The 26,252-nt window shown below is 51.5% G+C and overlaps 7 protein-coding genes across 7 annotated transcripts; 5 read left to right on the forward strand and 2 right to left on the reverse strand.

The window, feature by feature from the left end:
- Nucleotides 1-226: 226 nt before the first annotated feature.
- Nucleotides 227-3,593, forward strand: SCP_1500050 (hypothetical protein; the record flags this gene model as incomplete). The annotated part of the gene is made up of 7 exons (XM_027764115.1): nucleotides 227-400; nucleotides 449-744; nucleotides 794-919; nucleotides 969-1,084; nucleotides 1,136-1,315; nucleotides 1,362-2,326; nucleotides 2,379-3,593. 7 exons carry the CDS (start codon nucleotides 227-229, stop codon nucleotides 3,591-3,593), a joined length of 3,072 nt encoding a protein of 1,023 aa, XP_027619916.1.
- Nucleotides 3,594-3,809: 216 nt separating this feature from the next.
- Nucleotides 3,810-7,580, reverse strand: SCP_1500060 (hypothetical protein; the record flags this gene model as incomplete). Its single annotated transcript, XM_027764116.1, has 8 exons — nucleotides 3,810-4,591; nucleotides 4,645-4,936; nucleotides 4,986-5,789; nucleotides 5,834-5,996; nucleotides 6,045-6,493; nucleotides 6,551-7,134; nucleotides 7,184-7,403; nucleotides 7,455-7,580. 8 exons carry the CDS (start codon nucleotides 7,578-7,580, stop codon nucleotides 3,810-3,812), a joined length of 3,420 nt encoding a protein of 1,139 aa, XP_027619917.1.
- Nucleotides 7,581-7,949: 369 nt separating this feature from the next.
- Nucleotides 7,950-9,348, forward strand: SCP_1500070 (hypothetical protein; the record flags this gene model as incomplete). Its single annotated transcript, XM_027764117.1, has 2 exons — nucleotides 7,950-9,105; nucleotides 9,155-9,348. The coding sequence occupies 2 exons, from the start codon at nucleotides 7,950-7,952 to the stop codon at nucleotides 9,346-9,348; spliced, it is 1,350 nt and encodes a 449-aa protein (XP_027619918.1).
- An 8,469-nt stretch (nucleotides 9,349-17,817) lies between these two features.
- SCP_1500080 (hypothetical protein) lies at nucleotides 17,818-19,216 on the forward strand (the record flags this gene model as incomplete). Its single annotated transcript, XM_027764118.1, has 6 exons — nucleotides 17,818-18,447; nucleotides 18,501-18,534; nucleotides 18,587-18,730; nucleotides 18,814-18,877; nucleotides 18,947-19,043; nucleotides 19,106-19,216. 6 exons carry the CDS (start codon nucleotides 17,818-17,820, stop codon nucleotides 19,214-19,216), a joined length of 1,080 nt encoding a protein of 359 aa, XP_027619919.1.
- A 666-nt stretch (nucleotides 19,217-19,882) lies between these two features.
- Nucleotides 19,883-20,110, forward strand: SCP_1500090 (hypothetical protein; the record flags this gene model as incomplete). Its single annotated transcript, XM_027764119.1, has 1 exon — nucleotides 19,883-20,110. The coding sequence occupies one exon, from the start codon at nucleotides 19,883-19,885 to the stop codon at nucleotides 20,108-20,110; it is 228 nt and encodes a 75-aa protein (XP_027619920.1).
- Nucleotides 20,111-20,661: 551 nt separating this feature from the next.
- SCP_1500100 (hypothetical protein) lies at nucleotides 20,662-22,018 on the forward strand (the record flags this gene model as incomplete). Its single annotated transcript, XM_027764120.1, has 4 exons — nucleotides 20,662-20,837; nucleotides 20,896-20,952; nucleotides 21,009-21,944; nucleotides 22,003-22,018. 4 exons carry the CDS (start codon nucleotides 20,662-20,664, stop codon nucleotides 22,016-22,018), a joined length of 1,185 nt encoding a protein of 394 aa, XP_027619921.1.
- An 81-nt stretch (nucleotides 22,019-22,099) lies between these two features.
- SCP_1500110 (DUF917-domain-containing protein) lies at nucleotides 22,100-26,005 on the reverse strand (the record flags this gene model as incomplete). The annotated part of the gene is made up of 20 exons (XM_027764121.1): nucleotides 22,100-22,193; nucleotides 22,250-22,345; nucleotides 22,405-22,481; nucleotides 22,546-22,728; nucleotides 22,781-22,932; nucleotides 22,986-23,109; nucleotides 23,156-23,228; nucleotides 23,293-23,303; nucleotides 23,360-23,554; nucleotides 23,612-23,629; nucleotides 23,683-23,739; nucleotides 23,793-23,899; nucleotides 23,950-24,190; nucleotides 24,239-24,279; nucleotides 24,327-24,440; nucleotides 24,507-24,652; nucleotides 24,706-25,387; nucleotides 25,439-25,556; nucleotides 25,616-25,698; nucleotides 25,762-26,005. The coding sequence occupies 20 exons, from the start codon at nucleotides 26,003-26,005 to the stop codon at nucleotides 22,100-22,102; spliced, it is 2,856 nt and encodes a 951-aa protein (XP_027619922.1).
- Between the last annotated feature and the right edge of the window lie 247 nt (nucleotides 26,006-26,252).

Below are 26,252 nucleotides of genomic sequence, written 5' to 3' on the forward strand. Positions count from 1 at the left end.
TACCTACTACCACCTCTCGCCACTGCGAAAAATACACATACAATGCTTCAGCAGTCACCACACACCATGGCGAGGAGGGTAATTGGTGTAAGCCCAAATGGGCCATCAGCACGTGCATGTTGAGTTGTGGGCGGCCGATGAGGAAATGGACAGAGCGCTGCCCGTTGAACTATCGACCCCCTTCACTGTCCCAACACAAAAATCTCATCCTCGACATCGAGAAAGCATGCCGGCGAGATTTGTAATTTTGACGGAGCATCAGCCCATACTCTCTGAGAAGCTGTGGTCTTATGACACGGCAGATGCCAAGGGATGTAAGACTCTGGTTCAGAGCTTGCGCCAGAAGCTGAAGACACAGTTTGTCGACACGTCAAATTATGACGACATCATTGTGGAAACTGTGAGCAGTGTTTCATGTCTGTGAGGTCCCCACTAACTCTCACCGCAGAAAATCCGAGAGTGGCTCAATAACCACGCCCGCCATGCACAGGAGAAAGTGACGAAAAAGCGTATGCATGTTTCTGGCAAGCCCAATGCCTTCAAGGTGTGGGATGCGCTGGAGAGGGACAAGGTGACTGAGGCCGCGCGAGCACTCGCGGCAGAAAAGGGTTGCAATGTCTCCAAGGTGTGGAGAGTCGCACGGAGTGCCGAATGGGCAAAACTGTCCGAGGAGGAGCAGAAGGTGTATGAGGAAAAGGCGGAAAGTTGGCGCAATGGCACTCTGGATGATAAGACGAAAATGAAGTGCGTACCTCCTGTCACATAGCATAAGGCAAATCCTGACCTAAGACAGGCTGAGGGAGCAGCGAATGATGCAATATCTGAAGAAGTTTGCCAAGACTATGTGGGACACCATGGGCATTCGCATGGCATTCATGCTAGCATATCCGAAGGAAGCGGGGAGTCTGAAGGTAGAGATGTGAGCGTAGACCGTCCGACTGTCGCCATCTGCTAACCCCCGAGTGAAGGGTGGAGGTCAACCACGCCATCACCAATGGAACTCCATTCAGGGCCTATCCTGGGTGGCTGCGTGCTTACCAGCCTCTAGCAAAGGTGTTCTCTGAGTGGGCCAAAGGCGAATACGGTAAGAAGACCTCAGTTGCATTGTCGCTGGCACACTGACCTGATTTCTTAGGTGTGACTGAGACTACGGTGACGGTGAAGAAGACACCTGCCGATTGCATGCGGGCCATGGACAAGATTCGGTTGACGGCCAACAGTTTTCCTCTGCTCCCCTCGGTGCCCGAAGGTATGGCGGAAGCGCCTCTCAAGGTGATGAAGGTACAAGTTCGAGACTTCATGAATCATCACTATGGTATGACACTCCCACTCGGTGTTGAGAGATGCTGACCAGTTTACAGCATTGGCGAAGGGTGTTCGGAACTGCAAGTCGCCATGGACGAAGCTGAACAGCATAGACGACATCAATGAGGTTATTCCAGCGGAGATGCTACCTGAGAACTTCCAGTGGATCGATCCCTCAAAGATGACAAGTGTTCCCGTTCGTGCCCTCCTCGACCACTGGCGGGCACGCCAAGAGGAACATGGACCTGAGCAGACCATGCGATTCACCCAGTACTTCGACAAGGATGGCGAAGCTGCTCCCACCAAGTATGATCCTCTTTCACCACTTGACGGATCAGCACAGGCATTAGAAGAAGGATCTGAACATGAGGTCCAAGAAGCACTCACACCTAAGAAGGCGGGGAAGGTGAAGAAGAAGGGTAAACCTGTGCGCAAGGTCACGGGAAAGGCGGCATCGAAGGTGACAAAGGGCAAAGCGGCCCCTGGCGGAGCCAAAGGCGGTGGGCGTAAACGCAAGACAAAAGATGCATACGACTCGGAAGATGATGCCAGAAGCAGCCAAGACTCTGATCGGAGTTCGCCAGATATACCCAGCATGGCTTCCGAAGAAGATACGGCCAGCGATGAAGATTCAGAGGATGGCGAGAGCGTGATTGCGAATAAAGCGAAGGGCAAGGCAGTCGCCACCACCAATGGATGTAAGGCTAACAATGGTGGTGCACCTCAAGCGAGTGGTAGCGGCGGTGCCAAGACAAAGGCAAAGCGAGGTCTCCAAGACCTTCCTCTGGGCGAACTGCACAGATTTGACACAGAGGAGACCGATGAAGCATTGAGTGAACTGGAGCCCAGTACAAAGGAGCTCAGGCTTGAGCTTCAAGGCCGAGCCCCGCGTCTCACTGGCGGGAGTACTGTGGGGAGTACTGTGCCCCACCTCGTCAAAAGGAGAGACGTGTTTCTCGCCACCCTTTCCGTCGAACCACGATACCAGGATATGCTGAAGCAAGTCAAGATTGCGACTGTGGTGAGCTCCTTTCGTGGGGATTCATAGCCACTATTGATCATCCGTCATATAGCCCCAGGTGTATCGTTTCGCCAGGTATGATCCGATTCCCTGGAGCGAATGGTCGTATGGCCAGCGCTACCTCCCGCTGTCATTTCATGCGGTGGACAACTTTGACATCGTCGAGAACTGGTTGGGCGACAAACCATGGCTGACAAAATATCGGTTCTTACATCCACAGGGCGTACAACAATCTGCACTCGTGATTGGTATGGCGCTGAGGGACCTCACACGATCTCAGTTCATTGAGGAGGGCGAACCGACCAACCTTCCCGACTATGTGGTGAACTCGGCGATCTCATTTGACACAGTAGAGCAGCTGCTTCGCTGTTGCGAGATCATTACCTTGGACATGGTGGAAGGGAACGTCACCCATGCCATGGTGAAGCCAGTGAGCAAGCCTGCCATACGCGGTGCCCCACAAGGTGGCGATGGCCTTGGGGGCCAGGAGGAGCAGGAAGGTGATGCCTCTGCAAGAACTCACGATGGCGCTGCTACTGCTGCCAAAGTTCACAAGGCTCACCAGCCTGCCCCCATGGCTGACAAACCAATCATTCCAAGTGGAGGAGACGAAGGGCCGAGCCAGGAGACCAGTGGTGGGGCCTCTGACGATGGCGAAGAGGACGATGCACACTTGTCCGTACCTAGCAGTGGTGCTGAACGACCGCCACCGCCTCCGTTTATACCTAAGACGAGGAAGGCCGCAGCCACAGAAGACCGTCCGTCAGGTCAAGCCAAAGCGCTCCAGGGAAGGTCGATCACCGATGCCCTTCAGAGTAATATCCCCGGCAGGATCACTCGCAGTCAGCGTCAAGCGATGGATGAGTCACCCGCCAAGAATACCCGCAGTCAGCATCCACTAGGAGCTGTGAAAGATTTGAAGAAGCTTCCTGATCCAAAGCGGAAACGTCAACCAGCACGTCCCGAGGCCGATGGCGAAGACAGCTCTGGCGAAGACAATCCGCCACCTCGGAAGCGTGGACGTGGTACTCGGGACGAGTTGGTAGTGGCCTCGCCGAGGAAGAAGAATGCGAGGGCCGAGGACTCGGATGATGGTGACAAGCCTCCCGCAAAGCGAAGACGAGCTCTGCCTCAGACCCCGGAGGTCAAGGACAAGGGAGAAACCAAGCTGAAGCCGGTCCGTCTGGGGAAAGCAGCCGCCAAAGTGAAAGAGAGTGGCCAAGTTGGCGCAGGTCACAAGACCCACAGTGGCGGCACCAGACCTTGACAATATAACTCCAGTTCAAAGTAGACTCGTAGGCTTCCACATTGTTTAATGTGACCCATAGATCTACATAGGTAAAGCCATGGAGATGGTGGCAATGGCGAGGGGAGTTGGCGAGAACTTCAGCAGGCATTCAGTTGACTTGGAGTGGCGGTGGCGAATCGAGTGCATGGAGATTCCATGCTAGGTTAAAAAGCATGTATATCAATACTCTAATGACTACACATTGTGGCTATCTGGGCGAAAGGCGGTGAAGACCATGGCGGAGTCGACCTTCTCTCGGAATGCGTCCAGAGACTTCGCCACCAGCGAGGTTTCCTCTCTCGCCGTCGCCACCTCCTTCCCCACCTTCTTCGCTTCATCCAAAGCGGACGTCGCCACCGCCATCGAATCCTCTTTGGCGAGCGCCAATTCCATCTCCAGCTTGCTTGCTTGAGCGATCGCCTCTGCCACCGAAGACCTGAGCTCCTTCTCCATGCTGTCTGACCGCGCTGCCTGGAGCTCCATCGAATGACGGAGGTCGGCCAATTCGCCCTGCAGCTTGTCGACGTCCGCTTGGCTCACCGTCTGGTTCGCACCTTGCTCCAACCTGTTGACCTTCTCCTTGAGCTCTGGCAGGCAATGTCGCTTGGCGACGAGGTCCGCCACCGCCAACTTCACGCTCTCCTGAAGCTCGATGGTGACTGGCCTGCGAAACTCCTCCATTGCCAACTTGACCTCTTCGCGAATGCTCCGGGCATTTTCTTGAAATGCGGATGGCGGGTTGATTCGCTGGAGTGCCGCTGTGATCTCTGCCTTGACGGTGTTGAGGTCCGCCATCCTCTCCTGGAATTGGACTTCCATCCCATCCTTGTGCGCCAGGAACTCCTGTCGCAACTCGGCACAATTCGCGCAGTCATCGTTGGATGACTGCGAGGTTTCTTCGCCACTGGGGGTGTCACCTTCGTTCACCGGAGCGGGACTTCCTGTAGACACTCGCTGGACGTCGCGCAAGTGGGGTGCTGTATCCCTGGTCAGCGCTGCATGGATTCGAAGCTGTGGCGGGCGCACTTACCCTTGCTGGTCGGAGGCACTGCTCTGAGGCGGTTCACCTTCGCATCCCTTTTCACCTCCGCCTCCTTCTTTGCTGCCTTGCGGTCCAGTGGGGCGCCCCTCTTAGCTGGCCTTCTCCCTTCATCGAGATGTCCTGCCTTCGCCAATGTGGAGGACTTCGCTCCCTTCGACACCTTGGATATCTCCAGGGAGGGCGTCACCTCCTGTGCCACCTCGGCAGCTCCTGCGCTCGTCTCGTGGGGCATCAGCAGCGAATGCTGCCGATCGTCGTGTGGCCGCTCCAAGGACGCACGCTGTTTCATGGTTACATCGACTCCAGCTGCGACAAGATGTCCTGCTTACCTCATCCTTCGCCACCTCTGCCTGATACTCTGGCGCATCCTCTGGTTCGTCGGCGACTGGTGTCAGCATGTGCTTGCTGCTGCTAGCTTGCGGCGGAGCAGCTGGCCCTGTTTGGAAGGCCATAGCCCGCACCGCCTCCATTGCCAGCCTGGCGGCTTTCTCCATGCCATCGCCTTCCGCCAGAGGCATCTTGGCTGCTGCCTTCGGAGCACTCGCCTTCGCCTTCTTGGTGATCATGGGCACCATTGGGCCCGAGCGACCTCCCATCGCCACCCTTGTCGTCTGCCCGCCCTCCTTCGCAACAGACTTGGCAGGCGGGACCTCATCCGCCTCACGTACTGAGGTCCTGGTGACCTCGCCACCATCTTGCGCACCTGAGTTTTGGCTCCTCACTGGCTTTGCCTTGGGTCCTGATTTCTTACCTTCGCCAGGTTTGGCGACCGCACCAGACTTGGCAGGCGCGCCAGACTTGGAGACCTCACCAGAGTTGGCGACCTCGCCAGAGTTGGACAGAGCCACAGCTCCAGTGGCGGTGGCGGACTTGGTGGCGCGCTTGGACTTCGACGATTTCTCCACCGAGGCCTCGCCTTCAGCGTTGGCTTCATAGGGCGTGACGGTCGCCTTCTGCTTCGTCGCCTCGACCTCCTCGCCACCCTTGACCATGGAGCTGGATGCTGCAGCATTGCACGTCTTGGTCTTCTTCGGCGGCTTGCGCTTCGACGCTCCCATGACCATGGGTTCTGCACCGTCGGGCTCATCGGAGTCGACCTTGACATCGTATGGAGGTGGCGATGTGGGCAGTGGCTTGCCCTCTACCACCAGCACTGCGCACATCTCTTAGAACTCACGCTGTGCGGTGTGTGAGTTTCCTCGCAGGGGCACGCCGTCCGTGTTCCTCGGCGCGATGCTGCAACTGACGCCTCGTGCTGCACATTCGAGGCAGCGACCGAAGTTGGCGGTGTTGAGCTTGCATGGCCACTCTTTCTCCTGGCAGCCAACGCAAGGGACGAGCTGCAGGAACATTAGCACAGGTCAATGTCTCACAAGATCGTTACTCACCGAATCTGTTGCATGTGCCCACATGAAGTCAGACACGCGGGTGGACTCCACATGTCCTTCTGCGACACCGTCACCTTCGCCTTCCCCTTCGCCGTCGCCTTCCCCTTCGCCGTCGCCTTTGCCTTCCCCTTCCCCTTCGCCTTCGGTGCGACATGAGGCATCGCTGTCATCCTCGTTGTCTGTTTGACAGGTTTGGCAGGGGTGTTCGTCTTCGCAACACCGTCGTTAGAGTCCCCTGCGGTCTTGGCGGGTAGATTGGAAGGCGGTGCCGGAGTCTCGTCTTCGCTTTCGATGAACTCCTTGCTCTTGTATTCCTTCGTCGCATGCTTCTTCTTTGGCGGCTTGACGGTCGGTACTTCCTCTTCATCGCTTGACTCCTTTGCCTTCCTCTTCCCGCTCTTCTTCGTGCTCACCTTCGAGCCCTCCACCTCGGTCTGCGCCATCCTCTTCTGCGCACGCTGCGCTCAGCCAGAGGTGGTCGGGGCCTCGCCTTTCTCCTTTGCGACCTCGATCGGCTTCATCCGCTTCGCCTTCGGAGCTGCCTCCTCGTTCTCACTCTCCTCACTCGACTCTGTGATGACCGCCTTGCGCTTTCGGAGTGATGGGGCAGCTGGCGAGATTGATATTGGTCTGGCAGTTGGCGGAGGGGGCGACGCCGCATCGACCTCGATGGATTCGGGCTGGCCTGCACCCCGCACGTCTTCCGCCATCTCATCGTTGTCATCTTTGTCGGCATCGTCGTCCTCGTCACTGTCGGCATCGTCGTCGTCCTCACCCTCCTGCTCCTCTCCCTCTCCCTCTCCCTCTCCCCCATCCTCTTCCTCGCTCATCGCATGTGCCGCCTTCCCCTGCACCTTCTCCTTGCTCTTGCCCTTTCCCTTGTCCTCCCCCGCCTCCACGTGGACGATACGCTCACCCACCATGCCTGTCCCGACGTCGTTGTCAGCTCTCTCCTTGCCTTTCCCCTTGGTGACGAGGTCCCCGGTAGCCAGGTCCTCCTCGCCACGTCCCTGGGTGTCGTCATCGGCTAGCACATTGCCCCAGCCCTCCGCTGGCGTACTCTTCACTGGTGGCAGCTTGCAATATGGATCTGGTGCAGTCAGTGTGTCGCTCGATGCCTCACAACGCTTGTGACTCACCTTCAGTCCACCACTGCCTTCCCAGGTCCTCACACTCCCCATACTCGCGCACAGCCAGAGGGTACCTCTTGTATATCCTCTCGTCGTCGTTCAATATGTGGTCCAGCCGTGCCAGGGCCTTCTGCTGGTATGCCTGGGTGAATTCCAGCAACGCGCTGATGACGATCCCAGGCATCCTCAACGACTTCAAGGGCTGCGGGAAACTCTTTTCAAGCCGACTCTGTGTGGCATATTCAGTAAGTGCATGCCAGACCTTCGACCGATGACTTACCACTTCGAGGTAAATCCTCGTCTCCCAGTCCGGATAGCGAGGGTCGTCCTGGCGAGGCGCCGCTGCAACAATGGCCGCCAGTCGCGCGGCCTGCAGAACATAGTTGGGGTCGATATCCAGAGTCATGGCGAGCTTGGCAAAAGAAAGCGTGAGGGTGTTTCAAAAGCAGAGGTTGCAGTACAGCGGAGGCGGAGCAGACGACGCTATGAGCTGGCAGACGCGATCTGCACCAAGTTCAACTTCACACGCCACGCGACCACGTGCTTTGCACGTGATCGCTGGACTTGCGCGATTTCTCAAGTCTCTCAAGGTCAGTGTGACCTGCTGCAAGTTCTCATGGCTCCCAACAGTAAGTTCTATTGCTCTCCTTGTGGAATCTGACTCCTTTGTGATGTTATCTGACCTTTCTATGTCATATCAATCCCCTTTCTACAACTGATCTCCCGCGATCCAGGACTGATCAAAGACTTGTCTGCTCGCCACAATCTACCTGCCATGGCCAGTGACGCGGAACCTCCTGACACGCTGGACATTACAATGGGCGAGTCGGATGAGGAGGATAGTATCGCTGAGCCCTGTCGTCCACTCATTTCGGATCTCCTTGACTCTCCTGGATCTGCCCAGATCTCCTTGCCTCTCCACTCTGCTTCTCAGACACCCCTCGCGCCCCGCCACACTACTCCGTCCCTGGCGGCTCCATTTGCGCCATCCAACTCGCCACATGAGCATCTCCACTGCCACGCCTCGCCAAAGGTACAGGCGTCATCTGGATCTGTGGCGCCTGTGGAGGGAAGTCGCGCACTTATTCCTGACCCTCTGGCGCCAGCTTGGGATGAAAGTCGTGGCAGTTCACCAATCCATAGGCGTGCACTCATCTCAGATTCCACCCCCACTGCGCCCGGTGGAATGTTCGACTTCGACACTCCTGGCATCTCGCCAATCCCTCAACGCGCCCTGTTGGAAGCTACTCCCCTTCCTCCACCAGCTCACACTTTCGACTTTCGCACTCCTGACACCTCCCAACTCCCTCGACGATCGCTCATCGCTGAGCCCCTTGACGCTACGTCACGTACATCCATCCACTTCGATAGTCAAGCAAGTACGCCGATGGCGAGGGGCATGCTGGTGGACGAGACACTTGACGCGGAACCAGTGCCGAAACTGCTGGACTTTGACAATAGTCCTCCCGCCACGCCAGGACGACGGCGAGCTCTGGTGATAGACAGCCCTGGCGCGACGCCTGTGCGTAGCCAGGTCCGGTGGCTAAATAGTCCCAGCACTTCGCCTCCAAAGAGGCGGCCTTTGTTGGACGATGTTTTAAGTCCACCGCCTCTGCCATCGGTGCCCTCTCACTCGCCAGCTCGCACTTTCGATGACAGCAATTTCCGCCACGATGCACCTGTCATTCACTATATGAAAGGCAGCATCGAGCCAGTCACTGTTACTTCCAGGATGCCAAGTCTGGCAGCACTTCCAGATGAGCTGCCAATCCATCGTCCCACCCATTGGGAACAGGTTCCAGGCTTATTCCCAGATACCACACAGCTGCTGCCAATGGCAGTCCCTGGAGAGACGAATGCCGCTTCTGGCTCACAAGTGGCCCGCCTCAGTAGATCGTTTGCGCAGATCGCAGCAGAGGCAGACAGTTCCAGTGAGTACATCCCTGGCAACCTTCAGTCTGATGTTGACCTTATTCATAGTGGACGATGACGAAGGTGATAGCTTTGCGGTTAGTCGTCGTCGCGCCATGTTGCGGGAGCGCATTGTACGTCTTCAGCGTGAGCTCAACCTCACTGAGGATATGCACGTTGCGAACCTCAATGCCAGCTCGACCGTGTTCCAAATGGGGTACATTCTGAGGGACATTCGTGGTGAGGCGTATCGCAGCAACTGAACTAGTGTCTTTGAGCGTTTTGGTGTTAGCAATATATGACCGCTATGTAACAGCTTGTATACCAGTACAAAATGGATACATTCACTTCTGCATCACTAAGCTCTAAAGCCCATCGCTCCTCCAGTGTACTCTTCAGATGGGCGGACTGCACTCGCCATCACCAAGGCATGTTGTTGCCAGCAATTGGCCCATCGCCAAAGGACCTGAGTGAAAGCTTCACTGCATGGGAATATCGCTCCACCAGCAAAGGGCCCACTGCCAAGGGTCAGAGGGTTGGCCATCACCAAGCCGTGTTTTCGCCACCAATTGGCCCTCCGCCATGAGTGCTGGTGAGTGATGGGCCCACCGGCAAAGGTCAGAGGATTAGCGATTACCAGAGCACGTCATCACCACCAATGCGCCCGGAAACTGCAGGGCTGTATGTGACAATGGGCCCATTGGTGGCGATGACATATCCTGGTGATCGTCAACCCACTGGCCTTTGGCGGTGGGCCGATTGCTGGCGATAACATGCTCTGGCGTTGGCCAACCCACTGGCTTTTGGCGGTGGGCCGATTGCTGGTGGAAACATGTCCTGGCGATGACCTATCCCATGAGTGCTTGCAGTAAGGCCCTCACTGAGGGTGCTTTGGCGATGGGCCGACTGCTGGCGATAACATGCTCTGGCAATCGTCAACCCTCTAACCTTTGGCGGTGGGCCCATCCTTCAGGTTACACTCTGGGCGATCGGCCCACTGCTCATTCGTCATACTTTGGCGGTGGGCCGATTGCTCAGACAAACATGCTCTGGCCATGGCCAACACTCTGACCTTTGGCGGTGGGCCCATCCGTCATCTCATTCATCATACTCTGGCGGTGGGCCGATTGCTCAGACAAACATGCTCTGGCCATGGCCAACACTCTGACCTTTGGCGGTGGGCCCATCCGTCATCTTACACTCGTGGCGATGGGCCCACTGCTCATTGATCATACTTTGGCAGTGGGCCCATCGATGGCGATAACATGCTCTGGCGTCGGCCCACCCTCTGACCTGTGGCGATGGGCCCATTGCTTAACGGTTACAACACTGTAATATGCCCTGCTAGTGGGCCGAGCACTGGGATAAGAACACTAGCGGTGGGCCCACTGCTAGTATCCCACACATGAAAGGTATGGGCCCACTGCTGGTAGAGGTCAACGTGGTGACGATGGGCCGACGTCCGCTGGCTGTCCAGTTCATGACAATGTCAGGGTAAATGGGAGTTCAGTTCAGGTAACATGACTGAAAGGTGTGAGTAAGTATTTACTAAACACCCAGTTGTACAACCGCTCAGGTCACTGGGATCATTACCAGGATGTTCCCAAGAAGGTCAAAGGCTGGCCCACTGAAGTGCACAGACCCAACAGTTGGTGTCTTTGTAAATAAAGGATATGCAGCACACTATAAGGACAAGAAAGGCATAGAAAAGTGACCAAGACAAAGCAACAGCAAAGGGGCTAGAGCGCAGGGCTCATAACTTAATAAAGTCACAATATGCAGACTTTGTAGGGGACTCAAATAACAGGACAGAAGAGCTGGGCAACACAGCTAGAGTCCAGAAGTGAGTCACTTAATAATATTGAGGACAAAGTACTCTACTCACCTAGAGTCCAGAAGTGAGTCACTGGGGACTCAGAGTGGACTCTAGGGGGTTTATATCTACCTAGAGTGTGGCTATACAAACCTGTGAGTAACACAGGATTGTGGCTATGAACATAGGCAGGCATAGCTATGCATAGCTTCTACATAGCAGTGCATAGCGCAGCCTGATCAATAGGTATCTAGGTGTACAGCATCTTGCATTGCTTTGAGTCTAGACACTTAAGAGACTGATGGATTATCTAATCTAACAAACTATTCTTGGACGTGATTGTCAGTACCGGTAGCCAGCTTACCATGATGGTGCCTAGTTTCGTTGAGGTATACTCAGGAATTATGATTCATTATGGGCACAGCTCATTGCATTATGCAGGACTGGAGCAAATCTCCTGAAAACATTCCGAAGCTATGAGCACTAAAGATCTTGGTATATCTGTTTGTCACTTTTGTGCGCATTCATTCACTAGAGTTCACTAAATGTACGGTGGTGGACCACTGAGCCAGGCCGTAGGAGACAGGCTATTCGCAGCAGGTGTTCCCTTGCTCTCTGTATATGGCACGTGAGTCTGGTGTGTACATTACTTCGCTACATCATCCAATGGCCCACTCTCAGAACTGAGTTCACCGTGATGAACACGTTCCTCCCCGACATGTCCAAGCATCCTACCTGGGAGTACTCGAAGGTCTTGGTACATGCTGAGGTAGAAATGATTCCCCAAGAAGATTCGGATGACCTTTTTGAGCCTGTGGTTCTCATAAGTTGATGATTCACTCGTACAACAAATGTCTAAGAGCAGTGTTGACTCATTTCAGGCGGGGCACTCCTTGACACCTTTTGTTATCAATACGACTATCAATGAGAGGCCTGGATATGCAACCGAGCGACCTGTTCCAGAAGCATGCCACATTGCTGGGGTATTACAGGGTGTATGGCCGTGTGGACAACCAGATCATGTTGTCAATGGGAGAGAAGGTGTGCCTATTCAATTCACTTCATCTGTTAGACACTGATATGCCCTTCCATGATAAACTAATCCCACTCCTTTGGGTGAGTGGAATAGCGAGGCCTGAAGCTGCTTTTCAGTAGTTGACATTTGGGATGCAGAGGCGATATTTGTCACCGATCCTCACATTCAAGCCGCACTCATATTTGGGCGAGGCCGCTTCCAGAATGGCGTGCTTATCCAACCCACTGAGCCATTTGATCCCAATGATGAGGAGAAGTTGGCTGCATTCCACTTGAACAAGATCTGGTAGGTGTCTGTTCTAGTTACTACAGACACGTGTTTGACTGTCATCCCAGGCCGACTGTGGAGAAAGTCAATGCCTTTGCGCCATCCCACTCAAGGGTCTTCAAGGAGGTAGAAATTCTTCCATTACTATTTTGAAGGGAATCAGGTTGACAAGATCTCCAGATGATCATCGTGACCAATACCACGAAGCCCTTCCAGTTGACCGCGAAGGGAACTATCTGTCGCCAGATTTGCATCAACACACATGCTGACGAAGTAGAGGCTGTCTACAAACAGCCCATTCAGTCATGTTTGTGAACTGGACTCCCATTAACCCTGACATTGTCATGAACTGGACAGCCAGCGGACGTTGGCCCATCGGTCTGTGTAGGGAGCTGTAAGCGATCGGCTCATAGTGATGAAGGGAAGGCTGGAGTGATCGGCCCACTGCCATAGGTATATTTCTGAGCAATCGGCCCACCGCCATGGGGCTATTATACAGCCATTGGCCCACCGCCATAGGTAGTGTTCTGAGCGATGGGCCGACCGCCATAGGTAGTGTTCTGAGCAATGGGCCGACTGCCATAGGTGCATTTCTGAGCCATCGGCCGACCACCACGCTGCTATTATACAGCCATCAGCCCACGCCATAGGTAGTATTCTGAGCGATCAGCCCACCGCCATAGGTAGTGTTCTGAGCGATGGGCCGACCTCCATAGGTGTAGTTCTGAGCGATCAGCCCACCGCCATAGGTAGTGTTCTGAGCAATCAGCCCACCGCCATAGGTAGTGTTCTGAGCAATGGGCCGACCGCCATAGGTGTATTTCTGAGCCATCGGCCGACCACCACGCTGCTATTATACAGCCATCGGCCCACCGCCATAGGTAGTGTTCTGAGCAATGGGCCCACCACCATAGGTGTATTTCTGAGCCATCGGCCGACTGCCACACTGCTATTATACAGCCATCGACCCACCGTCACCATGGTAGTACTGAGTGATAGGCCCAGTGCCACTATTTTAGACTTCCTAGGTATATGGTGAGCCATGGCTTTACATGCTGATGATGGCGAGACTCAATTTGCCAAAAATTCGCCAACCTGGCTCTCCTTCTCTGGCGAAGTTTGTTAAACTTGGAGGTCTGTCTGAAACTTGTAGAAGAGGACTTATAAAGTGCAGTGCCACCATTCTATGAGTTCCTAGTATATGGCGAGCCATGGCTTTACATTCTGGTGATGGCGAGACTCAATTTGCCAAAAAGTCGCCAACCTGGCTCTCCTTCTCTGGTGAAGTTTGTTAAACTTGGAAGACTGTTTGAAACTTGTAGCAGAGGATTCATGAAGTTAAATTCCATCATTTTATAAGTTCCTAGTATATGGTGAGCCATGGCTTTACATCCTGGTAATGGTGTGACTCAACTAGTAAAAAATGCACCATCCTGGCTCTTCTTCTTTGGCAAAGTTTGTTAAACTTAGGGCACTGTCTGAAACTTGTAGAAGAGAATTTATAAAGTACAGCGCCACCATTTTAGACTTTCTGGGTATATGGCGAGCCATGGCTTTACATTCTGGTGATGACGAGACTCAATTTGCCAAAAAGTCGCCAACCTGGCTCTCCTTTTTTGGCAAAGTTCATAAAACTTGGAGCATATCTGGAATTCATAGTAGTTGGTATATAAAGTAAAGCACCACCATTTCATGAGTTCCTGATAGACGTTGAGCCATGGCTTCACATCCTGACAATGGCTAAACTTAATCTGGTGATTCTTCACTAACCTGGTGGTCCTTCTCTGGTAAAGTTAATTCAACTTGAAGCACTGTCTGAAATTGATAACAGCTGTTGTATAAAGTGAAGGGCCACCATGTTATGAGTTCCTGATTGATAGCCAGCCATAGTTTCACACATAAAAATGCTAAATGACCAGCCAGCACTGCTTCTGTAATAAAGTCTGTATGCAATGGAGTATTATCTGAAACTTATGGCCAAAGTTATATACTGTGGAGTATGAACTGCAACTTGGAGTACCAATATCATATCGTGACTTAACAGATATTAATTCTCAATAACAATTAAGTGTAACTCTTTGGAAAGAGCTACACTTATGTTCATGAAGTGTGTTTTGCTTCTCAGATAACTAAATGCCAGATATTTATTAGAAAATGACAGATATATCTTTTTCAAGACAACATGTAGTCAACTGTAATGTTAAGTGATTGGCAAGCTTTACTTCTTAAAAAACAGCAAAGTTCACTTCAGAAGAGTTAGCAATATTTCACTCCAAGCTCTATAGACTTTTTATAAGCTTGTCAAAAATCTATCTAGCTGTGATATAAGGTCTATATAATCATCATCATTTAATGTAGATAGAAAAATGTATTAAAGAAGAATCTCAAATGTATAGAAGAAAACACATATAGGAGCCATTACGTTCATGTAGATGTATGTGCACTCAGAGACTAAAAAGGAAAGTGTGATTCCTTGACCAGTTCAGCAAGTCACGTGAAGTTCATTAAAGGTAGACAATATTGAATCCTTCACATAACACTAAGTGATTACGATCAAAACTAACCACAACTTCATATCTCGCATATAAAGTGTTGTACTTTATTACACATAGTATCATGCAGAGAAATGGTAAGTTGTATGCTGAACTTCTCAAAGTGTTCACAGATCATTAGAATGGCTGTGTGTATCTTGCTAAACTTCAAGAAGTAATGCAAGGCTTCTAATTTAGAGCATACAACTGCTGTTATAAGATTTAGTCACTCTTCCATGTTATATATATATAAGATTATCACAGCCAGTTAGCATGCTAACTTGTGAGTGTATTTAGGATGATTAGATGTGGCTCACAACCAACTACAAAGTCATACAACACTGACATTGAACAGTAATGCAACTGCTGCTCTAAGTTTTGAAAGGCTTAGATACTTCACTTTATAATAAATAGCAGATTGTCAGCATTGAATCTCAGTGCATCCACACTTTGTACAAACATAGCCTGACATCAGCCAGAAGTTCATATAAAAGGACATCACAGTATATAGCCACTGCTACAACTTATAGTCAGTACTTCATATCATATGAAATTCATCAGTGTATGTGAAAAAAGAAGTATCAGGTTGCCAGTTACATTTTCACTGTGGCTCACCATCTATAAGGAACACACGAAATGCTGGCACCACTTGATATAACATTTACTGCAATTTTTAAACTGTGCTTCAGGTTATACAACCTTTACCAGAGAACAAGTGCCAGATTGGTCATTTTGTTCCTGGTTGGGTCTAGCTATTATTAGGATATGAAGCTGTGGCTCATCATTGATCAGGAACTCAGAAAGTGATGGCACTTCACATTATGAAATGTCTACTATAAATTCCAGACAGTGCTTCAAGTCTGACTAACTTTACCAGAGAAGAAGAGCCAGATTAATGATGTGTTTATTGGTTGAGTCTAGCCATTATCAGGATATTAAGCCATAGCTCCCAACTACAAGAAACTCAAACAATGATGGTGCTTCACTTGATACTGCAGCTACTATCAATCCCAGACAGTCCTCCAAGTTTGACAAACTTTACTAGAGAAGGAGAGTCAGATTGCTGAGTTTTTTACTGGTCGAGTCTCACCTTCACCAGAATGTGAGGCCATGACTCGCCATATACCAGGAACTCATAGAATGGTGACACTTCACTATATAAATCCCTTACTACAAGTTTCAGACAGTGCTCCAAGTTTAACAAACTTCACCAAAGAAGGAGAGCCAGGATGGCGAGTTTTTTACTAGTTGAGTCACACCATTACCAGGATGTAAAGCCATGGCTCGCCATATACTAGAAACTCATAAAATAATGAAATTTGACTTTATAAATCCTCTGCTACATGTTTCAGACAGTCCTCCAAGTGTAACAAACTTCACCAGAGAAGGAGAGCCAGGTTGGCGACTTTTTGGCAAATTGAGTCTTGCCATCACCAGAATGTAAAGCCATGGCTCGCCATATACCAGGAACTTATAGAATGGTGGCACTGCACTTTATAAGTCCTCTTCTACAAGTTTCAGACAGACCTCCAAGTTTAACAAACTTCGCCAGAGAAGGAGAGCCAGGTTGGCGACTTTTTGGCAAATTGAGTCTCGCCATCACCAGAATGTAAAGCCATGGTTTGCCATATATCAGGAACTCATAAAATGGTGGCACTGCACTCTATATGATAGCTACAATAAGTTTCAGACAGGACTCCATGTTGTAAAAACTCCACCAGAGATGTAGTGTCAGGTTAGCGATTAGGTGAATTGCTGAGTGCAGGCACTGCCAGCATTATGATGGTAAACCAATCACTGACTAATAACATCATGTCGGTGGGCCCACTGCTCAGAGGTACCCCTATGGTGGTGAGCCCATCGGTAAATAATAGCATCATGATAATGGGCCCACTGCTCAGACATACCCCTATGGTGGTGGGCCCGCTGCTCATTCATTGTACATTGGTAGTGAGCCCATTGCTGAGAGAAACATGTCCTGGTGATTGTCTACCCCCTGACCTGTGGCAGTAGGCCCATCTTTCATTTGATACTCTTGGAGATGGGCCCACTGCTCAGCTATTGTACTCTGGCTATTGGCCTATTGGTGGCGATAACATGCTCTGGTGATGGCCAACCCTCTGACCTTTGGCGGTGAGCCCATCCTTCATCTTACACTCGTGGTGATGGGCTCACTGCTCATTAATCATACTTTCACAGTGGGTCCATTGATGGTGATAACATGCTCTAGTGATGGCCAACACTCTGACCTTTGACTACTCTGGCAGTGGGCCCATTGCTCAGACAAACATGCTCTGGCGTTGGCCAACCCTCTGACCTTTGGCGGTGGGCCGATTGCTGGCGGAAACATGTCCTGGTGATGACCTATCCCATGAGTGCTTGCAGTAAGGCCCTCACTGAGGGTGCTTTGGCGATGGGCCGATTGCTGGTGATAACATGCTCTGGCAATCGTCAACCCTCTAACCTTTGGCGATGGGCCCATCGGTCATCTTACACTCTTGGCGATGGGCCCACTGCTCATTCATCATACTCTGGCGGTGGGCCCATTGCTCAGAGAAACATGCTCAGGCGTTGGCCAACACTCCGACCTTTGGCGGTGGGCCCACTGCTCATTGATCACACTTTGGCGGTGGGCCCATTGATGGCGCTAACATGCTCTGGCAGTGGGCCCATTGATGGCGATAACATGCTCTGGCATCGGCCCACCTTCTGACCTGTGGCGGTGGGCCCATTGCTTAATGGTTACAACACTGTAATATGTCCTGCTAGTGGGCCGAGCACTAGGAGAAGAACACTAGCAGTGGGCCCACTGCTGGTATCCCACACATGAAAGATATGGGCCCACTGCTGGTAGAGGTCAACATGGTGACGATGGGCCGACGTCCGCTGGCTGTCCAGTTCATGACAATGTCAGGGTAAATGGGAGTTCAGTTCAGGTAACATGACTGAAAGGTGTGCTACAAAGCGGTGCAGGACTCATCTGAGGTCGAAGTTCCCATACCCATTTCGTGGTCTAATGCCACCACGCTGGACTTCATCAGAGAGCTGGTGGAACGGGTGATAAAGATGAAGTTGGCCAACAACAATGACCTCTTCCAGCAAGGATGTGACAGGTTCGGTACAGATTTTCTTGCGAGCATCTTTCTGCCTCTACTCACTCCTAGATTTCAGTCTGCAGGCGACCTGGATACGCAACACAGTCATCCATGCCATCCGGTCGTCGACGACTGCCTCCGTACACAACATTCCCCACAACCTCATCTACATGCACCCAAGCATCGGTGCCCTCAGTGACTTCGTCTTCCACCTGGTTTCGACGGGTAAGAAGGCTGGCAGCGCCTCCCATACGGAGACGAAGGCGAAAGAGATGCACAACATGGTGAAGAAATACGCCGCCACTATATCCTTCGCGAAGCGTTTCGACGGAGGGAAGTATGTAGCTGTTCAGGATGGAAAGACCATCTTGGTGACAGGCACCACTGGCCGCTTGGGTTGCCATCTACTCTCTCAGCTCCTGCAGAGGCCGGACGTCATCAGAGTGTATGCACTGAACAGGGACTCCCAGGGTTCGGATGTTGCACTGAGAGCGCGGCAGCAGGAGGCATTCAAGACTTGGGGTCTTGACGTCGGCTTGCTCGACTCAGAGAAGCTCATGTTGATGGCGAGCGAGCTGCCAAAAAGGTATATGGGTTTGAGCAAGGAGAGATATGATGAAGTAAGGTGGTTTGCGAATCACCTTCCAGATACATCACGCTGACGGAAGGCTAGATCCGCGACTCTGTAACGGCGATCATCCACAATGGTGCGTCGAAACTGCCCTCAGACTGCTAGTGACCTGACGCTAGAATAAATAGCCTGGCGGGTCAATTTCAACCTCTCCCTGTCGTCATTCGAGCCCTTGATCACCGGCGTGTGCAACTTGATCAACCTCTCCGCCGGGTCTCCAAGCTTTGCAGGCCCGCGCATCCTCTTTGTCAACTCCATCGGTGTCCTCCGCAGTAAGCCATCACACGGATTCAATCATCACGCGTATACTAAGTACATTCCCAATGAAACCCCACATCTAGGCCCGTGCTTGAAGAGCCGATTCTGGATCCCAAGGTGGCAATGGGTGCAGGTTATAGCGAGAGCAAGTGGGTTGCGGAGTAGCTCTTTGCCTACGCCTCGCGGGAGAGCGGGCTGCGCACGACCTCAGTGCACGTGGGCCAGATCAGTGGTGATACGCTCAACGGTGGGTGGAACACGAAAGAGTGGGTCGACGCCTTAGTGAGTGCCGCACAGGCTCTGGGCTGCATGCCGTCACTAGAAGAGGTACGCCCCCTCCTCACCCCCGCTGTCCTCGTCTGCTCAGCGTCACGGCTGGTCAATCATAGATTGTCGCGTGGCTACCCGTGGATATCGTCACCTCTGCACTCCTCGACATGGTCTCCTCCAAGATCGTCGAGCCGGTCTTGAACCTGGTGCACCCGCGTCCCGTGACATGAGACTCACTCTTTGCTAGTGTTGCGTGTAAAACTGTCATGTTTAAAACATGTATGTTTTAAACGTGTTTTTAACACGTTAAAAACATGTTAAAAACATAAGGCCAAAATGCCTATGTCAATAAGTCCGGCGCCAATGGTCACGTCGCGTCGGATTTCCCCATAGCGTACTCGGCCACGGCGTGCGGGGGTTGCTCACAAGGCCTCATTGAGGTCAGATGCTCTAGTAGACTACAACTTGACAGCTACTAACAGTTCTCCTTCAGATTTCATGTCCTTTTGGTCGAGCAGGGCGTAAGAGAACAGGTAACAGGTCTTCAGATGTAGGCTGACAGTTCCACTGGTAGGATACGGGGTCATTGAGTAGTAGAGTAGGAATATCATACGTACGGGCCCTCCGATCTCTTCTGCAGCCTCCAGAACAGACGCAAAAATAGAGAAATCTACAGTTTATAGTACGCGGAAATAGGTCATGTGACCACATGTTTTAAACGTTAAAAACATGGTGTCAAATACCTCTGGGACCTAACATGTTATAAACCTAACGTTAATAACCTGCCTTGAGTTTCTTACGCAACACTACTCTTTGCGCCGGCCGCGGCGAACCTCGGTGTGCCGCTCGTCCCCTACTCGGAGTGGCTTGGGAGGCTCGAGGCCGTAGCTGCGGTGATGAAGATGGCAGGCAAGAGCCCGAGCTCAAGAGAGATGCAGCAGCACGACACTGCGGTGACGCTCCTCGAGTTTTTCCACACAGGCGAGTTCGACGGCCGCATGCGGCTGAGCACGGAGAAGGCCGAGCGCTGCTCGGCGACGTTGGAGCAGTTCCGGCAGCTGGACAAGGAGGATATGCTGAAGACACTCGGTTACTGGGCCAGGGCGGGCATTTTGAAGGTGTGAGTACTGTGAGTGACTATCGTGCCGTCTTCGGCATGCTCGAAGTGTGCTGAAGTTCTGGGATCGATTTTATAGCGACACTAGAGAATGATTGAGTTGCTATAAAGATCCTGTACTAGATTCAATAACATCGCCGACTATAAAGAAAATCAGCGTTAGTACCATGCGTAATCAACAACGGATTCCAGTTGAGGGCAAAATGAGATTCAAGTTCTTCGGCCGGACCCTTGCAAGGTACATGAGTATGTTTTACAGGAACTACACAATGACACTCCGACTTTTCAACAAGACTGCAGACAGACGTTGTAGAAGTCGGAGGGCCACCGCCGCTCCTGACACATCTTTTCTGGTCGCCGACTTGAAACTTTACATGTGAGGATCCTGGCGATCCTTCGCCTTACAACTTCACTTGCCAGTTTCAGATATGCACTGACGGCGTGGCGTTGACGATCGCCATTTTTCATCGATAACTTTGAGAGGTAAATTGTTCTGCATCCCCATCATCAACTCATATCTGGCTTGCAAATCAGTAACTAGTGCCAGTAGCCGGCTTCATGGCACTTGCGTTTGCAGAGTTGTCACTTTTTCCGGCGATCCGAGAGCAAGTTCTCGAATCCCGGAGACGCACCTCCTTCCAGTGGGCGAAGGGGCTCACCATGGAAGAATACATACTGAGAGATGCTATCATGGATGAGCATGAACATGCGCTAGGGGGAAAACTTATAACCTGGTATGCCTCAATGTTTTGTAACACGCCTAACACATTATCGAGGGCGAAATTGGGGCAGGGTTCTGGCACCTCGGACCAATCCTGAGACATTGGACTTCATGTGTTCATGCGAAACGTACGTCCGTTATATTTCGCCTAGGAATTTTAAAACACAAATCAGCTATTCTAAAGCTTCCGCCGCACGGGATTGATCGCGAATCAGTCTTCAACCGGGCAGTCACAACCTGTGGAGGTCACTGCATACGGTATTGCTTCAGTATTCACCCCACCTTCGAAGAGAAGGAAGGGATATGCCCAGCATATGCTGCATTTACTCCATTGGGTTCTTGCTCCACGTTCTGCTCTACCTGCCGTCTTTCCGCCGTCTTGGGGGTCACCTCCACAGATTGCAGACAGTTTCAGGACCAGAAATGCACATTTCTCCGTCTTATATAGCGATATCGGCGGTCAATTCTATCGAGCGTGTGGACCTGATGTGGAAGAAGGGAATGGATGGCTCGTCAGTGGTGCCCGGGAGACGGTCTACATTCCGGAAACTTCTGTCAGGCAGACGACTAACGTCGACACGAAATGGGAGTGGTTAACAGAGGACACAGTAAATTCTGTCTGGAAGAGGGACGTGAAAGACATAAAAGCCGACATGAGGGCCGCTGCCGCTGCCAGCAACTGTACTCTATTCTCATTTCTGCCGCACAATGGCGTGGGCGTCTACACGATTCGAAGGACAATGTCTTTCGATTCGGATCGAACACCCGTCTTGCCTACGGCTATATGGGGAGTCCTGCTTCGGCAAGACCTCGACGAATCTGGCGGAGAACCACAAACTTTCGCAACATGGACGCTCGACGTGCGAGACCGGCCTCGTACATTGGTGGTGACCCGTATTCGTGCCACCAAGTCGAGCTTTCCACAGTTGTTGGCTAAAATAGTAGAGGCCGCACAGAATGAGAAGACAGAGAGAATAGAGATATGGGGTCTACGGGAGGAATGGTATTCGCTGGCAGAAGAATTGGGCTGGAAGACCGGAGAGAGAGCTGAGCATCTGTCTGCGTTCAAGTGGTATGGCAGGGAGACCGATGACGAAGTCGAATGGATGTTCAACGAGAAGTGCGTACGTTTCTCACGCGAAAATGGGGAGTAGATCGCTAACAAAGTTGTCACCCAGGTTCTGCTGGTGTTAGAATTGATATAATGTACACTCTTCAATGAGACAAGTGTAGCGCACGGATAACCTAGGTCGCACAGAAGCCGATTCGGTACATCTACAGCGCATCTGGTCGTATCAGGGCATACTCAGTAATAACGCTTGAAGGTTCCCTGTACTGCGCAATTGGTGTGAACGGCAAATCCTGGAGACTGTATTCGCCATAATTAATCATCAACGCATGAATACTTTTGACTGGACCACATACCCGAAGGCGGACGGACCACCACACGCCAAACCTTCCGGGGTAGCAGTCCACTTCGGATTGCCTGCCAATGCTATCACAGTGACACGTAGGCCATATCTGGTGAAGGGCTTAAATCAAATCTACAGAGAGTATTTCCGCATGTCCGGACTCCGTACCTATAATCTGGAGTGCCGAGTGGTGCGCCGTTCTGGGAGTCAAGCACAACAATCAAGTCCGGAACAGTGACTAGAATCTATATGCGATGCATGTTGTCAGAATTCCATGGATGTTTGATCGAGACCGACAGACAAATGCACCTTCTGTTCCCCGCTAGGTGAACTGATATAGGCGTATAAATTCTCATTTTGAAATGGTATTACAAGACGGTCGTCTTGGCCGTGAGCAACGGGGATGTTCGTGGGCGGACATCCATCCTCTTCTTCGTCTTCAAGTAATGGTACAATAGTGACAGACCCCCATGTGAAACCTTTACGTACTTCCTACTCGTGAAATCTGAGAGAGCAGACAAGAGTCGGTGAAGAAACGGCTTACCCTCTGTACATCTATGATTTTGCCGACGAACAGACACGAACCATTCTGGAGCTCAAGTATCGCTGATGGAATACTCCTCAACTTATTCTTCTTCCTGCAAAGTGCAATGATTCGGCCAATCCGCCAGGCTTGGGACACACTTCGAACGACTCCTGTAAGGAAATTCATTCAACGCAGCCACTTCACAAACCTTGGACAGACGTACCATACTCCTGACAAGTTTTGCGTGTCAATGGCGCCATACTGACACCACTCCTTGATCCCATTTCAGTGGTTACAGTCCGAAGGATGGTCTCGACAGACTTTGGATTACTTGCAGTCGGCAACAACTAGATACTTCTTAGTCATATGACACCGTAATTTCCGCGCACTTACAACTGTATTCCCAACACCATCGGATATAGCGCAAGGCCACAGTCCTCCAGGTATATCGAAGGCGCCAGGTAAGCTGCCCGCGATCAAAAAAGGTCAGTAACTCTGAAGAGAGTTTGAACCAATCTATTCGCTCTCACGATTGGTACATCTGTGGTATCTCGTCAATGTTGAATAGCGAATCCTGATGAACAATTAATAACGCACATTGGGATATGCTCGGCCCATCAAGTCCGCGTCTAGGACTACCTTGCCCATCTCTGTCGCAACAATCATTGGTTGTATCCCATTACCACCTCCGATTTCATCAGATATCGCTCCAGTGATGTCTTGCAGACCCATGTAAGTCATGAGTGCACGAATGGATGCAGGTATCTCGACACCGCCTTGCACACGCTCGAGCTGACCAGATAGGTTAGCGCTACCAAGGTGAAGCTCAGTAACTCTTGGACGACGTACCGAGACACTGGGTGAACCCTGCAAGGAAGCTTCAGAACGACCGTATTTCGACGAGCTATGGGAGGACACACCATGAACATACAACGAAGAAAGACTCCGTCTTCAGCTACATCATCAGGATCGACAATCTGATGTGGATGGGTGAGTCAGAATTGGTACAGTGAGACTGACTGCAACTCACAATGATCTCCTTACCATCACGAAGCAATTGACGAGCCATAAGGAAGGGTGGGTATGTTGAGCCCCCACCTCCCGTACCTAAGACACCACATCCTTCGGCAATCCATTCTAAAGCACAATAGAGATGTCAGACTTTTTTTTTGAAATTTTTGTCTTACCGAGATCCAGTTCTGATAAAATCCACGATCGATCTTCTCGAATTGTGGGAGCATACTCCTCGATGTCGATCAGGTCTTCCTCTTCATTCACTTCCTGCAAAACGGCCTTCTCACCCTCGCTAGCCTCAGGCTCATCGTCCCCATTTGTAATTACATTTAGCTCAGTTGTAGACGCAATGGCATTCATTGCTAACTCTCCTGCAGCTTTGACAATGATACGAGTCGCTTGATTCGTTACATACTACAGAAGAAAATGAGCTATGCAGGTAATACGTTTGTCACAACATACCTGCACGGGGAGATTGGCCACTTCGACGACCTTAGTAGTAGCTGCTCAAGTGAGTAAACGGAAGATGATTCGATCAAAAGAATGTTACCTGGATCTGCACCAGCAATGATGGCCTTTTGTATGGCTCGTGTCTTGATCGATTCAATGACAGCATGAACGTTACGATTCTGGAGTAGCTCTATGGTGTCCACGTCCCCAGCAACTGGGACAGACATGGCGTATCATCGTTTCAAGCTGCAGCAACTTAATTATGACTCGTACTACTTACCTTTCGCCATTGCGGCACCTACAGCATTGGCGACGCTGAAATAAGCTGGTCTCATAATTTCGCTGACACCAGTGAGTTCGTTGGGGGCGATAATACTCCCACCGCCGACAAGCAGCACTGTAATATGCTCTGGCGACGTCTTCATCCTGAGGTACGGATGAGGCTCTAAATCGTACGAATGTAAGAAATTGAAACCTACCTATCGATTATTCCCTCTAGAAGCTTCTTAATGACTTTCTTCGCCTTCTCAATCACATTGCGGTCCAGGTCGGCAACCCGCTCTCTCTTTCCCACTTCCTCTTCGCACCCACCAGCGACAATCATGTCTGTAGCTGTCAACACATCCCCACCGAAGACTTTAGCATAGCGGGTCAAATTGTATCCCACGGAGTCCGGTCCGACGGTGACCTGCTCTCCCTTCGCAGTTTCACATACTCTCACACGCGAGCCACCACCCAGTCCGATGGATTGCACGTCCGCCATTGCGAAGTTGGTGCGCACGCCTCCTACTTCTATGAAAGCAGCTGCCTGGCGAGGAAATCCCGAAGGTAGCAAAACACCCACATCGGTCGTGGTTCCACCGATGTCGACAACAATAGCAGACTTGCGCTGCTGGATGATATGGTGCTCATCTAGTCCTGCTAGGTATGCCGCCCCTCGCATCGAATTTGTCGGCCCAGAAGCGAAGGTACGAATCGGCAAGTGAGCAGCGGATGAAGCAGTAGTCAGTGTGCCATCATTTTGAGTGAGGAATAATGGACATGAGAGGTCCAGTGCACGCATTGCGATCTGGAAACTGTGGATCGTTCGTTGCGCGAAGGTCAAAATCGACGCATTCAAGATCGCGGCATTTTCGCGCTCAAGAAATCCGATCTGGCCGACTGCAGCACGCCTTCAGACGGTGTAACCCAAAGACTTGACAGGATACCTACCATCGCGAGAACAGACTACGTTAATTGATGAACCCAATTCATGTTGAACAATCTTCATGGCTGCTAACTCTTGCCTACCGTCGTTGTCGAGTGGAGAGAAAACACCCGACAGAACGACCTGTAGTATGTAAATGAGGTAAGTCCGAGGATGGAATGCAGCAGAGAAGGGAAGCAAACATTCTTCAGCTCCCTCTGTTTGATGGCTGAGCATTGTTCAATTATCTGCTCTTCGTTCAGCGGGGCGATTTCTCCTCCATCGACTGAAGATTATCGAGAGACGAATGAGTCATGCTTCAGCACAATCGACTCGGACAGACACTGACTTTGAAGACCGCCGTCCGCATAGCCGACGTATCCTTCTGTAAGCGCACGCAAGCGCTTGGGAAAATCTATAAAAGGCGGGCATTGTCTGGTGTATGGGCCGCATAACCGAATGACTGCAACCTTGGCGAGTCGGCGGCTGTCGGCCTCCAGGACCGCGTTGATGAACGCCGTCGTCCCGATGCTCAAGCAAGCGACGGATGAGGGAGATATTGCGGCCCGTCTTAGAACTTCACGAACAGCCATTTCAATGCCACTCGACACATCCACAGTCGTGGGGGCTTTGAAGTGTGCCAGCACACCATGGGTTGACTCATGTCGGCGAGCGACATCAATCAGGACACCATCCGTGTTCGTGCCTTCAATCGCAGGTCATTAATATGTCAGCTGAATAATGCCGGTCGATATCCAAGAGTCATAGTGTCAGTATTCGATGTTATCCCGATGGCTGAGTCATGACCAGCGAAAAAATCGAGCAACACCGTTCTTTCGA

Source organism: Sparassis crispa (assembly GCF_003851025.1).
Source record: "Sparassis crispa DNA, contig_000014F, whole genome shotgun sequence".
Lineage (NCBI taxonomy): Eukaryota > Fungi > Basidiomycota > Agaricomycetes > Polyporales > Sparassidaceae > Sparassis > Sparassis crispa.